Source organism: Bison bison, unplaced genomic scaffold (genome assembly GCF_000754665.1).
Source record: "Bison bison bison isolate TAMUID 2011002044 unplaced genomic scaffold, Bison_UMD1.0 scf7180017864201, whole genome shotgun sequence".
NCBI classification, from domain to species: domain Eukaryota; kingdom Metazoa; phylum Chordata; class Mammalia; order Artiodactyla; family Bovidae; genus Bison; species Bison bison.
Genome location: NW_011494773.1, coordinates 4,234,619 through 4,249,747, shown reverse-complemented (window position 1 = coordinate 4,249,747; position 15,129 = coordinate 4,234,619). Strand labels below are relative to the sequence as shown.

Sequence of the window (15,129 nt, the reverse complement as noted above, 5' to 3'; positions counted from 1 at the left end):
TTTTCAAGACATTACTTTCTTCTATCTGGAGATAGCCCCTTGCCAAGTAAGATACGACTACACACATATTTTACTTGGCTCATATTTCCTTAGAATGAGAAGGTTTTAAGAGAATTGACCTGGGCTACAGACATTGCATTCAGCATGACCAAATTAGTTAATTAAAACTAAGCTCTGTCAGAAAACTGAATATAAAAAATAAAAGCAAGCAACAAACCAAGAAAACCCTCATTTTTCTGGATATATGATTTTATAGATGTATGTAATTACTCATTCAATCAGTCTTCCCTCAACAAATGTCAACAACAGCCTATCATGCGTCAGTCACTGTGCTGAGGGGCTAGGCTGAGCCAGTCTCTGTCCTCGTGGAGTTTACAGACTGCCAGGACTGGAGCCAGGCCCAACGAGAACGCACTGAGTGATGCTAAACCATCAACTGTAATACAAAGCTTGAAATGAATATGAGGCTCATCAATGGCATTTACTACAAAACATTTATTATTCATTATCATTAAAGATGGTAGACTGTACAGAATCCAAGCCAAGGTATCACCAGCTTCCCTCTAAACTCTGCCCACTGGCAATAGCCTGCACATTTCCCCTTCCACCCCTGCCCCCCTGCTCCACACATATACTGGAGCAGAATAAAGAATGACATGATTTATAATAAATTGTTCTAATGAATTAACCTTTAAGGAAATCCCTTTGTAGACTCAAGATTTAATTAACAGTATAAAAAAACCAAGCTAAGCTCAGCCAAACTTTGTGCCAAAGATTGGCGTCCTTTATTTCTATCCTTGAAGTCCTGTAGGATTATATAAATAAATATGATGCAATATCTTCTTTTTTTTTCCTTTCAGATGGAAGATTTTTCTTCCATCTGCTCAAAAAAAAAGGGTGGATCAAGAGAGAGGAGAGGGAGGAGGGAGAGGAGAGTGGGTAAAGGGGGATTAATCTATCTGTTGTTCAAGGCAGCCTGACAGAGGCAAGAGGAGTATTGAACCACAGAAGATTAACCAAACTTCAATGTACCTTCCCCAAAGCAGGAGGAATGTAATGCTACGTGGTGTTCCACTGATAAGCAAATCCCTCTAAATCCTTTCAATTTATTTCTTGGCCCAGAGAAATTACATATTATTTAGAAGGCAGGGGAAAAAAAAAAAAAACTCCAAAAAAACCCACAGCTACCCAACCAGACACATCTTCAGGAATCTAGATCAAGAGCCTATTGATTATGTGCACACAAAGGTCTGGCTTTAATGGATGCTTTTCTTATTGGTGCAGCCCTCTCCAGGACTGCTAATCAGAAAGGCTTGGCTGCGTTCCTCTGTGAACTCTTCCGGCTTTCACCACAAACCTTGTTTGGAGTATGGAGGGTCTAACCATGACAAAGGAATGCCAACAACTGGAGCTCAAGCTCCAAAGACCTAGGGCTTCCCTGGTGGCTCAGATGGTAAAGAATCCGCCTGCAATGCAGGAGACCTGGGTTCGATCCTTGGGTTGGGGAGATCCCCTGGAGAAGAGAATGGCTACCCACGCCAGTATTCTTGCCTGGAGAATTCCATGGACAGAAGAGCCTGAGGGGCTCCAGTCCATGAGGTTGCAAAGAGTAAGACACGACTGAGAGACTTTCACTTTCCAATGACCTAACCTATGTTTCCTGCTTGCTCACCTTCTTGTTCCCTCGTCTTTCTCTCTCTCTCTCTTTTTTTTTTTTTGAGTTGGAGATTAATTTCTAAGCTGAGGTCTTTATCCTAATGATAATACCAAAATCAAGCATTTGTTTTTAGAGGGTGAGGGACCAAGGCCAAATATTAATATGACCCACAGTGACATAGGCATCAATCAATGGATGTTGAAATTATGAATAGTCTGGATTCTGCAAAGCATCACTGTGTTTTGATGGTATGAGTCATTTATCCATGTTTATTCTTTCTTGCTCCACAGTTCAGGAAGAAGGAATGAGTTTGGGGGAAAAAAACGAGGAAAAGTAAAGTCATATTTCTTTGTGAACTCATCTTCCTCTTGGCCCTCTTTTTCGTTGCTTAACCTTATCACTGAACACAGGAGACATGGCCCTTCCTTGCAGGTTGAGAGCACAGCTTAGAAGACTTAATAAGCCCTAACATTAAAGGATAGCAAGGAGTCACAGAACAAGGTCATTCCTAGATTTCGGTCAGCAAGTCTGAAAAGAGACGTAACATAGCCATTCAGTCCAGAGCAAGTAGCAGTGGCTCTCCGTTTTCGGTCTTACGATGAACTAGGCGTGCCAGCTGAGCGGAAGAGAAAGGAACGAGGCAACAGCCAAATGCTGGGGACCAAACATAACCTTGTCTTTATCTTGTCAGTGGTAGGCCACTTACACCAAAGAGTGTGCAACACACGTGAATGTCCAACAGGTCTGGAGGGTAGAGGAGAGTTGAAGATCGTTATCTTACAAAACTAAGCATGTTTGAAGCCCATGCCTAGTAAACAAGAAACTAAGAAATGCAAGCTCAAGACCATGTAGAACGAACAAGAAGGAAGAGGTATTAGTACTATCCAGAACTTAGCATGTGGCACAGAAAACTTAACCCAAACAGTCAAATGCAATGGATTGAATGTAAGATACAAGTGAGAGAAAGACAAGGTTGTCTATTCCTCATTACTCTGAAAAGAGAACCTCCTACTCAGCCACGTCATGTATCGTGAGAAAAGTCAGCTATGGGTGTCAGAACCACAGCAGTGGTTGAAGCAAGGTTTGTGCCTCTGACACTTGACTTAAGGGTGATCTGCGGTGAGTAAGCCTGAGTCCGAACTGGAGAGGACAATGACAGCCAACTCAAGAACCTGACATCAACCCCCAAGAGAGAGAAAATGCAAAGGAGTTCAGCTGGGTAATGAAAACCGACCCCTGGTTACTCATCTCTGGAAGACAGTACCAACCTCCCACAGAGAAAGATGGGGAGACAGATTCAAATGCAGCTCTTTGATTTGTATTATAAGTCCCAACTTAGAGAAAGTCTTCAGGTACTGTTCCACGAGAAAACTGGGAACCCAGATGGACTCAGTTACCCTCCAGAAGTCACTTTCTTGTTCTTAGGCTGCAACTAGCCTTAAATAGATGACCCCATGCTCTATACAGACTCAAAACAACTTACAAAACCAAACACAAGAGACTTTCTATGTGGGAAGGGACAAGACTACTCATTTCTCATCGTTTCTGATGGATGGCAAGGCTAACAACGTTTTCCAGTTTCAGTTTATAAGCAACAGCACCCATTTATTATTAAAGTAGGTATCAGAAATATAGCAGGTGTCATCCCAGGCCTGAGACCTATGTAGTCACATAGGGGTCTGTGCTCGCAAGGACCTTGTGCTTGGTCTAATGATCTGCTCTCACCATCTTGAAATCCTGAACCACTTTATTCCTGAATTTGTGTTTCATAAGTTCAACAGGAGAAGGGAGCATGTGCACAAGCAGATGGGATGCAGACCATATGTGCGTCCACCTCTGTTCCAGCCACCCCATCTACACAGACAGCCTCCTATGCCACACAAGCACAAGAGTCTTGGGACCCCTCCTAGGTGGGAGTAAAATGAATCCAACATTTTTATTGAATTCATCCCTTAATATTTCTTCCTTCTTTCTTACTTTACACTGGTTCCTGTGGATTTCACAGTTGCCCCTGAGGACAATTCTGCAAAATGTTTTCGAACAGGCCAAAGAGGTCTGAGGTGGTTTTCAGAAATTCAAATTATAACAAGTAGTTTAGGTATGGGGTCATTTGTGCCTTTACTGCTGGCCTCATGACTGTGGGGTGGATATAACCAGCCTGATTCTCTCCACGGTACTTTGGGAGAAAGGACTCTTGCCCTAGGATGGCTCCTATATGGGCACAGTTCCTATACTGGGATGGCTCCTCTATGGTCCCTGCTTCCTGCCTCTCCTCTCCTCCAGATCTTTCTAGACCACTGTTTAATAACATTCCAAATAATATCCCATTGTAAGTCCCATGCCTTGGTTATTCCCATTTCTTCCCAATTCTGAGAAGAGTTTCAATGCAACCACTTGAAAAAAGAACCATGTTAGCACAATCTTTTGGAAATTTTTACCTCTTTAAACATAGACAGAGGCAGTGGTGGGTGGCAAAACCAGAACCGAGAACAGATTAGACAGAACCGTGGAACTCTGCTAGCACTGACTGAGGCGGACTTCCCTGTGAGATCCTGGAGAGATGGCTGGTCCTAGGAAGAGTGGGCTGCCCTTCCAACCTGGCCCTCTCGGAAGAGTCAGTGGCATCTTTAAAAACTGTGAGAAGAATATTTTTAATTTACACTTGGCCTCTTTGAAAGAAATCAATATGTCATTTGACAGGATGTCTTTCTTATCCAAGCGTCTTTATTTAGCTTTTCTGTAGGTTTCCCCCCTTAGTCTTCTAGGGAGCAAAGGAGAAAGTGTTTTGTCTGTATTTGTATTGATTTAATCACTTCGAGCAGAAAATAAACAGCAAAATACAGCAGAGTAGCTTTAATGACAATCTTTTAGGGATCAAGATCTCTAAGCAACACAGCTTTTGATTCTAGGTGATTGGAAATAAACAGAAATCAATAGAACAGGATTACTGGGCAATAAACAAGAGAAACCACATTTATAATTTAAGAAGCTTCTTTTCATGCATTCATTACTGAAGGGGGCACTTGAGCCCTATTCTATTTTTGCAGCAGCATAGATTTCCTCCCAGCATGGTGTCTTTTCACTTTCTTCTCTTTTTTTTGAGAGTTACTGAAAAACAGCTTCTTTAACATTTTTCCAGAAGCTCCTACTTTCCTAAGGCTGCTCAGAGGAACAAAAACACAAAAGGAACTCTTAGCACACTAGACCAGGGTTGGTTTCTCAAGCACTTTCCTTTCCAGACCCCTATATATCCAGAAAAGTGCCTGGTGAGGAGGAGGCCCCCAGGGGCTCTTGGTGGGAGAGGGCTGAGGGAACATAATCCCTGCCGACAAAGTATTTTACAGTGAATTGTCAAAGACAAGTATTGGAGACATAATCAATATCTGTCCCACTTTTCCTCCCTTCCAGGGCTAGCAATGTCACCAGCCTAAGCAAGCCTCCTTTGCAACTAGTGGTGGCCATGTGGCATTGATCAGGACAAAGTGATGATAAAGCAAGTCTTTGAGGGGTTCAGGAAATGCTTATTCTATTCCTAATAAGAGAGAATGACTTTCACATGTACACCCATGGCTGATTCATATCAATGTATGGCAAAAACCACTACAATATTGTAAAGTAATTAGCCTCCAATTAAAATTAATTAATTAATTAAATTTAAAAAAAACGAGAGTGACTTGGCTAGGCCAACTGCTTTCCCCTCTTCCTTGAGTTTGGATGGGATATTTGGAGCTGCAGCAGCCACCCTGCGGCCATGAGGTGGCAAGCGTAAGAGACAGGAGAAGGAACGGAGGAACTGACTCATATGTTGTCAGATGTGTGATATGAGTCCAAACAAGCAGTTTTCCACCTTTTAGCCTCCAGAATTCTGGTTAAGTGAGAAAATTTATCTCCTCTTCAGTCACTTCAGGTTAAATGTTTGTTTTCATTGTAGCTGTTTAGTTGCTAAGTTGTGTCCAAGTCTTTTGCGACCCTATGGACTGTAGTCTGCTAGGCTCTCTGTCCATGGGATTCCCCAGGCAAGAAAACTGGAGTGGGTTGCCATTTCCTTCTCCAGGGGATCTTCCCGCCCAGCGATCAAACCCATGTCTCCTGCATTGTTGGCAGGAGGGTTCTTTACCACTGAGCCACCAGGGAAGCCCTAACTAAGGCTGAACACAATCGTAACAGAGAGAGCAATCCACAAAGAACAGACAGCCAGAGATGGAGACGATGCAAAGCACCGTGTGAGGGGGTCTCTGCTTCTGCTTCTCTGATGGCTCAGATGGTAAAGAACCTGCCTGCAATGTGAGAGACCTGGGTTCAATCCCTGGGGTGGGAAGATCCCACGGAGGCGGGCATGGCAACCCAGCCTGGAGAATCCCCATGGACAGAGGTGCCCTGGCGGGCTACAGTCCATGGGGTTGCAGAGTTGGACACGACTGAGCAGCTAAGCAGCAACTCACCAGTGGGTAGGGGAGGGGTGCATTTTAATAATATCCAGGACCAGAACCTGGAAATTGCCACAGTGATTACAGTGCTCTTCAATATGCCAATTCTGTGGTCTGATGAGATTCCAAAAGGGATTCGAAAGAGGAGAGATCATTCTAATGTTGGGTAAGGAGAGAGAAACATTTTACCTTAGTAATATTTTCAATTGAAAATCTTATGAGTATCTGCAATCAACATATCCTAGACTGAACTGATCAGTTCCTCCCACGGTTGCCTTTCTTGCCTCTGATTGTCGTCATGTCATTGCTCTCCAGGAAGGAGCCCAAACCCTCAGGCTCATCTTTGAGTCTTCCCTGCTCAGCATGATACCTCCAGGCACCACGTCCAGGAAAGCCCATTTCTAATACTTTAAATGTCACTCTGCTTTTCGTTTCTACTGGCCTGGCTGCTTACCTAGATGAATCTTGAGATTCTTTAACCAGACCCCCTGCCCCTGTCTCTTCAATAAACCCTCCAAAGTGTCACTACATTAAAAATGAGGCTTTCAACATGCCACTCTCCTGGTTCAAATCTATCCCACCGCTTATCAAATAAAGTCTAAACTTAATTATCTTTTTCATTCAAGATCCTCCACCTCTGGGCCCCAAAGTAACTCTGTAGCACTATATTTTGCTACATTTGTCCCATGAGAACTTCCACATTCTGACTATTAAATAAATGTTTGCCATGCCTTAAACAAGTCTGATAAGTTCCTGACAATGTTCTGGCTTCTATCACTCCTTCCCCAGCTCTATTTGCATTTCATTCCACTTAAAGCTGGTAAACTCGTCTATAACCTTCTTTAGAGCCCAGCCTAAATTCATTTTTCATGCAGCTTTGCCCTGATCCTATGGCTGAAAGATAAAATACTCTAGCATGCTAACTCAGTACTTTCTTAAAATCTCACTGAACATATTTATTACATTCTGACTTCTAATGCGTATCTGGTTTATATTCCCTTCTGCTTAATTGCTACTTGAGAGAAGGAAGGGGTGTCATCGATAACCAGCTATAATATCAGGAAAGAGTATTGTGTTTGGGGTCTGAAAGCATCAGTTCGGCCCCTGGGGAGAGAGGCCAGGATGACTATAAGAGCTCTGCCTTCCAGTTTCCTCTTCTGTAAATCTGAGAGGACATCAACCTCATGCTATTATTATGTGGCTTGAATAGGTATCAGTGACTCAGAGATGTTACGATTTTGTGATGTGCTATTAATATTGTGATATTTATTATTAGTTTGAAATCACCCACAGGACTCTCATCACACTGGACTGGAGCTTAGGTGCATAATAGATCTTTCAATGAAAAGGAGATACTTAGGGAATGTCTGCTGACTTAAACAGAATTGGGCAAGCCAAGAGTCAGGTTTGAAGAGTGGAAGAGGGATGGAGAGGCAGTCTGTTTCCCATCCTTGTCAGATTATCATTAATTCTCACCTTTGGAGGTGTCAGAGACAGCAATACCTTTCTAAGTTGTTCCTCAAGAACAGGAATTTCTCTGGAAGACTATATTGGCTTTCAAGATACAAAGTGTTCCTTTGGTCCAGACAAGACCCTAAAGAACCCATCTTGCCATTCTACAACCACGTACCAAGGAGTCAATTCCTTATTTGTAGGACTGTAGGTTTAAAGTAAGTCAAATATCATGTAGCATTCTGGAAATTAGGACAATTTAAAATTTTAATAGACTAGTTTTTGCAAAAAGTCCAGTAAGTGTCCCTCAAAGAGATTTGGGTCTTGCTTCTCATCATTCCAAATCGGCTTCACTGAGCAGAGCCCAGGAAAAACCAACGTAGGGCTCCTTGGCCACACTAGTCCTGTTGTCACGCAAATGTTTCAGTAGAATTCTTTCTATAAAAGAAAGAGGAAGTGCACTCGCTCTGAATAAATGCCCTCTAAAATGACTGCAGCAATTATGCTGTTTGTAAGTACCTCTGAGTCCATTAAGATAAACATCTATCTTTGAATATTCACATTAATGCACCAGACTGTTCTTTCTTAGATAAATCTTCCTTGAACACCACACCGTTATACAGTTTATCGTTCCTTGCTCTCCTTCCCTTCAACGCACACATTAACGCATGCAGGGGGAGATCACTGATAGAGTCCTAGTCACAGAGCACACATCAACACACAAGGCAGTCTCTAAACATCGTTAAATGCAGAATAAACACACTTCAGGTTTTAAATATCTTCATAGGCGGTATAGCCAGGAAAACACTGGGCAAGACTCTTTCCCACATAAGTTATATCTCACAGGAAAAGGCAATAAATGCTTGCATTTAAAATAGTTTTAATAGGCTTCCAATTGTTCATCACCTAGAGGTCCAAATGGAATCTAATTCCCTAGTTACTCCTCAGTGAAACAAGTTTATCTCTATACTTTATCATAGGCTATATCTATGGCTCTAGCTGTATTTTAAGCTTGGGTACCAATTCTATTACTTCTGCAGCTATACTGGGAAAATGCTCAAGGATTCCCAGTCCTTATTCAGAGCACTCGATTCTTCTCCGCAGAAGTGAATGGTAGACACAACTCCATAAACAGTAAGTGGCTTTAACTGTCTCCTGTAGGTGCCACACTGGTTGTAATAATATCAGTAGGAGTAAGATTAAATTTGACATCAGTTTTTAACAATCAGTGCAGCAGAACTGATTCCTCAGAACAGACAGCGGTTGTAGCACTGGAGCTGGGTACTGGCAGCTTGGTCTGTCCCAGGCCTCCCTCTGCTTTGTGCTGTGGGCAGAGGCGAGCCCGCTAGGGGGCGTGCAGCTGGCCTTCAGGTCACCGGGGCTCTTGGGGTAGTGGCTATTGACTCAGAAGTCTCATAGTGTTTCAATCATTTTAACAGAGGTAAGCAGATTGTTTAGCAGATGATGCTAAGGACGCCAAGGGGATCCACTGAATTTATCTAGGAAGAGATTCCTTTGAATTGAGAAAAGACACCTAAAATGATCTCAGTCCTCAAGAAGCTGATCATAAGGAACGTGTCTGGGATAAATAACCTTAAATAATAGCAAAAAGGAAGAAAAGGGCTCTGAGGAAAGGGTTATAGATGCTGATGGGAACGGCAGGGAGGAATTCATGGAGATGATGGTCTTTAGGTTTGGCTTTGAGAGGATAATAGTGGGCAGATGTGGGAATAGACAGTCCACGTGGATGGCACAAATCAATGCCTAGAAACACGAAAGCAGAGAGGAGAGGATGGGAATAAGAGACTGATCTGGTTTGGCTGGAGCACAGGGTGAGTGTGAGAAGGTGGGTATTAAAGTTGGGGGGCTCCAGGGAAACCCACCTGTTTCTTGACAAACAAGTCAAATCGAATATATACTAACGGTGCCCTGACAAAGGAATCTTTTTACACAAAAGCTAGCACATGCTATTCGTTTACTTTCAGAAGAAATATATGTTCCAGGCATTTAAAGAAACTGCCACACTAAGCTAATTTTCACTGCTGGGGACACAGCTGACTGAGGTCTTTGCTGTATACACTTGAGATGAATGGAAATGCTTGCTTCTACCTCTTCTTAAGAAAGGCCTCCAGGAGAAGGTGGGTGCCTTACAAAGAGTTCTTATCTGTGGGTCAGAATCCTGCTCTCTGTTTTGAAATTCACCCTGCAGAATTCTTGACTGAATAAAATGTTTAGCCTAAGAGACAGTTAATAAAGCCCTGCAGAGATCTTTTTAGCCCCATTGCATGCAATGAAATGCCATACATCCGGAAGGGCTATGTTCACGCCTGTGTGTGGGTCTGTATGTGTGTGTGTGTGTGTGTGTGTGTGTGTGTGCGCGCGCGCGCACGCACGCGTGCGCGTGTGTATGTGTGTTAGAATAACAGAAACATAAAAGGAACAAAGTTAGTTTCAACAGTCCAATAGATTCCCAGCTGGAACACACTTTGGAAGAGAAAGTTACATAAAAGAAACTTGGGCAGCTTTAAACACCATCTGGACCATGCTGTGCTCATTTGAGCTTTACCTGTTTTTTTTTTTTTAAAGCAACATAACAAAAAGTACCTACAAACACAACTAGAGAAGAGATATTCTGATTCTTTGGAGATCAGATACTCTTGCCTCAAACACTGCAGCACATCTCCTTCAGTCCTATTTGATACAGGGATACATTTCGCTTTTTAAAGTAGCTAAAAGAACCTTCTAAAATCCAGTCCTAATCTTTGGAAGAAAAAAAAAAAAAAGATGTGCAAAAATAAACCAACTACCTTTGAAACCTAATTTAAAGAGATTTCCAAACAACACAGTTGCTTTCTCTAGTCTTCAGAGGTAAGAGGTAAATCCATGAATCCCGGCGCTATAGCTAAAACACTGGCATTTCCAAACCTTAATGCATCATGCAACCAAGAAAAGGCAATAAGGCTAAGGGCATAGAACAGAACCCAGGACTAAATCAACAGGGTAATAAGCAAAAGCACATCATACCTTCTATTTTCTTGTTTTCATTAGTTAGAGCCAATGTGGGGAATAGTTAATATTCATCAACCAATTTATGCGTAGAAATGTTTTTGGCTCTTGCTTTGGTTCTTTCAAATAAACAAGAATCCATTTTCATATTTTACATAAGACATTAATATATTTGAAGGCAAGAGGTTTGAGGGAGGGCTTAATTGTATCCTTCTATTAAAAGGCAGAGTAATATTTTTCTCTCAAGAGACAATTTTCATGTGAAGTTGTAATTGCCAAGACTCACGGCACCCCATCAGATCATTTTTATTTTCTTTTTGCATTAGAAAGACGATGAGGAGATTACTGAAGAGGCGAAGTCTCAAAAGTCATAGAATGAATCAAGAATATGCATCAGAATTCACACTTTTTTCTCAAGGTGGGTTCTAAAGACTTAATCAGCATATTCAATAAAATACAACAACTTATGAAAAAAGCTAATTGTAAACACACACATGATACTATTACAATTTTATATAATAAGATATGCAATCATACTGCTTTTAGTCACATTTTCATTAAAAAAAATTATTCAAAGAAACTGCATGGCATCCAGACAGAATGACTTCCTCTGAAAATTTTAGGAACTGTATTCTCTGGAAGAGGTCAAAGAATGGTTTAAAATGTCTGTTTTAGATTACTGTCAAAGCAGTAGTGATGTGAAGAACTGACTCATTGGAAAAAACCCTGGTGCTAGGAAAGATTGAGGGCAGGAGGAGAAGGGGGTGATAAAGGATGAAATGGTTGGTTGGAATCATTGACTCAATGGCCATGAGTTAGTGCAAACTCAGAGAGATGGTGAAGGACAGGGAAGCCTGGCATGCTGCAGTCCATGGGGTTGCAAAGAGTTGAACATGACTGAACAACTGAACAACAAGTAAGGTTGTAGAGACAGAAGCAGTGAGATTTTGGAAATACATCCTTTCTCCCATAGACATGACCATTTGCTCTTCAAGACACAGGAAAAGACCAGGGCTGTAAAGAGATGCTGGCTCTATTGTAACATGAGCCATCTTTTCTCTTTTCTTCCTTTCTTTTTAAAATCCTCATCTGATTCATAAAGAAGCAATTTGAAGAATTTTAATTTCTTTTCCCACTTAATAACAGTAATGACCTTCTGGGTCCAACCCTTCCTCCTAGTTAATGATCAGCTAGCTGAAAGGCTGGGCAACAAAGACTCGCAACCTAGTCACTAACTGCCAATTAACAGCCTCTTTATCAGTCAGTGCTGTTTAAATATGACAAGACATATGCCAAGCTATCCACAGAGGGCTGGGTACCAAAATCATATCATTAGAAACACACTTCCATCAAGGCAAAGCTCTCGGGACATTCTTGCTATCACAGCACTCATTTTTCTGAACGACAGGCAAGTGGCAATGTGTCCCCTTGTTCCAATTCTCAGCAGAGAGATCTTGACTGAAGAAGACAGATTCACTCATCTCCGCTGTCTGTAAGGGTAAACACTGGACACCGCCCAGACACTTAAAGGGGTCACTTCAAGGAGGAACTGCCGAACAGAAACGCCGACCTGTACATGTGGCCATAGCCCTTATTTCTTCTTGGGCCATGGTAGACCTACTAGTGTGCTACTGCAGAAAAGAACAAATTTTGGAGAAAAACCCCCAAATCAGATTATATCCTATGGGCTTCTTCCCCTGGGTTTAATTGAATTCAATTTCTTTCTTTTCTGTGTATTGTAATCGCATGTAAGCTCTCTCTTACAGCCAGCCCTTTAGCACTCCTAGGCAATACCTTGGAAATTGCAATACTGTTGGCTAATGGTTTCCAGACAATCATTATTGATTCAGATTTTAGAGCTATTATGCAAGAGATGATGAAAATCACTGAAAGTGTAAAGTGAAAGTGAAGTCGCTCTGTCATGTCTGACTCTTTGCAACCCCATGGACTGTAGCCCACCAGGCTCCTGCATCCATGGGATTCTCCGAGCAAGAATACTGGAGTGGGTTGCCATTTCCTTCTCCATGGGATCTTCCTGACCCAGGGATTGAACCCGGATCTCCCTCACTGTAGGCAGATGCTTTACCATCTGAGCCACCAGAGAAAGTAGAAGGAGCAGTCACTATTGGATACCAAATCTGTGTCATTCATGCATTTCTTAATGCCCCCAAAGATTGCAATGTATGCTGGAATACATAAAATGATATCTATCATGGTATTCTATACACTAGCCTCATCAAAAGAGTAAAACTGTTAAATCTTCAAAGAATTGTGATAATTATACTTTTCATTCGTATAATGGATTTCATTCTCAGGATACTCTTTCTATATAATGCACAGTCCTGAAATCGCTAGTTGGAAGTCATGGTCTTATTTGGGATACAGATGGGACCAAATGCAGGTCTCCTGGCTTCCATCTATTATTTTTGCTCCATGACACTGCAGGGAAAAGTAACAGACTCAGGGTTAATGAACAGGAGTCTGGCTAACAGCTACTCCAGAGAAGGGAGAGGAGTACTTAATAATCTTCTAAATTTTAGTCAACTTGTTATTAAAGCTTCCATGAGCTTTCTCTTTAAGTGACAAGTTGTTTGTTTGTTTGTTTGTTTTTAGGAAATAAAAACACGGAATACTGTGGCACAGAACATGGTGCTTTCAAGGGAAAGAAGAGTTTTCAAGCTGTGGAAAGAGTCCAGACGTTGTCAGCGATCAGTGGTTATGAATGAGGCAGGTTTATCCATATGCAGTGAACACGTGCTGCAAGACTCTTCAACCAGGCAGGTGACATACAAATCTCACAACTCCAACCCACGTCAGGCAGCATAGCATAAAATTCCACAGAACACTTAAGCAGCCTTTTCTCCACCACCTTCCCCCATAGACTAGTGAAGTGAATACGTTTTAATGAGGACCCCAGCAAAGCACAAGAATGCTTTGGAGCTCTTATGGGCAATGTAAGCAGTTGAGCATTAGCTTTCTGGTGGTGGTGTAGGGGAGTGGGGAATCTGACTGGTATGGGAAACTGCTCCCGTAGCAGGCGACGCGCTCTGTGTGTTGGTTCATGCACACTGCCAATGGGTGGCAGCCCTTACTGAATTTCACTTTCCCAGCTTGAGACTGAAAAAGAGAACTGGATCAAGCGAAAGGTAACTCTTTCTAGAATCCTTAGAATCCCACAATGAGACAACATATCAAAGAGCTGCAACCCTGGGGTTCAGAGCAGAATGGAGAACATGACATGAATTCTTCCTGCCTGCCTGCTTCCATGGAGTATGAATGAAGGAGTGAATGCTGAAATCAGATGCCCCTGGGTGGTGACATGTCAGCTCCCCACCTTCCTTGGCTCCTTGCATTCTTCAGCATCTCATGTACATTACTTTGTTTATTGATTCTACTCTTTTTCCTATATCAAACCACCACTAACTTCCCAACCTCATACGTATTTTTCACAAAATGATTTTTTCCCCCTAAATTACAGCTAGTCATTGAAATTGGATCAGCCAATCTATGGTAGTTGGGCTAGTGATCAGGAATTAAAAATATTAACAGGTAGGTAGAAAAACAGAATATCAAGAATCATGAGAAATAACTCTTTAGCATATAACAATACAAAACTATATGAACCCCTTAAGTAATAGAGTTAATTTTATACAAACAGAAGCAAAGCTTTATTTAGTTTAAAGGGTTTCATCAATTATTTAAAAACAAACAAATTTACCTTTGAACCAGAAGTTTCAGTGTGCTTGAATTTAAAGAGTGAGAGATACCTTGCACACAGATTAAGGTAATGCCAGAGTTTGCTAAAAGAAGTATTTTCTATGGTTTTTTTTTTTTTTTTTTTTTTGAGATAGTAGATGATACAGATGAAGGTCAGTTTACTACATTTCCACATTTTGGGGCACTGAAATGATCCTGAGGCATGACAGATCCTGAAATGAAGTCATATGACCCTAAAGGTAGTTTTCTAAGATAGAAAAGATAACAGGTATACTGTAGAAATATTTGCATCAGCAACATTTTAACAAAGGATTTTCTGTTGATCAAGATGTCTGTAACATGGAATTTTCCATCTCTGGAGTATTCCAAGTTGAGACTGTGTTACAGCCAGCTCAGTACACATGGTAAAGGTTTTTTAATTACAAAAGAATAATTCCCTGTAGATTTAAAACTTGTATCTAAACTAAGAGGCAGAGAAGTTAAGTAGCTATCTCAAAATGCATAGCAAGGGAGTAACAGAGAAGTAAATTACCTCCTCAGAACGTGTTTTGTGAATTATTTGGTTTTCCCCCGAAGGCCAGAAGTATATATGTGGAAAATTTACATTTCTTGGAAGCAGGAGTAGAGAACTATGGACCCGTTACATGGATATTATAAAGAGAGATCACAGTGAAACTTCGGAGGCCCAGTTATCTTGCACATGGTGCTGCCTGATTAAGAGTTCAGAAAGAGATACAGTCTACTCTAGACCAGCATCTCAGGATGAGACTAAGAGCTGCTGGAATGATGGGTGAGTGAAACAGGGAAGCTTGCTTGAAAATTTACAGCGAAGGTTAGTGGGATAAGCAGAAGACCGTGCCTAAAAAGCTG

The 15,129-nt window shown here is 41.6% G+C and overlaps 1 protein-coding gene across 7 annotated transcripts in view; it reads right to left on the bottom strand.

Annotated features, from left to right (window-relative positions):
* Positions 1–15,129, bottom strand: part of NRXN3 (neurexin 3) — a 1,738,382-nt gene that overhangs the window by 67,953 nt on the left and 1,655,300 nt on the right. Inside the window, exon 21 of one of the 7 annotated variants that reach the window (XM_010844400.1) lies at positions 2,756–2,771. The exons of the other annotated variants lie outside the window; for them this stretch is intronic. Coding sequence (XP_010842702.1) covers positions 2,756–2,771 — 16 coding nt within the window. The remainder of the gene's footprint in view (positions 1–2,755; positions 2,772–15,129) is intronic. 7 annotated transcript variants of the gene reach the window in all.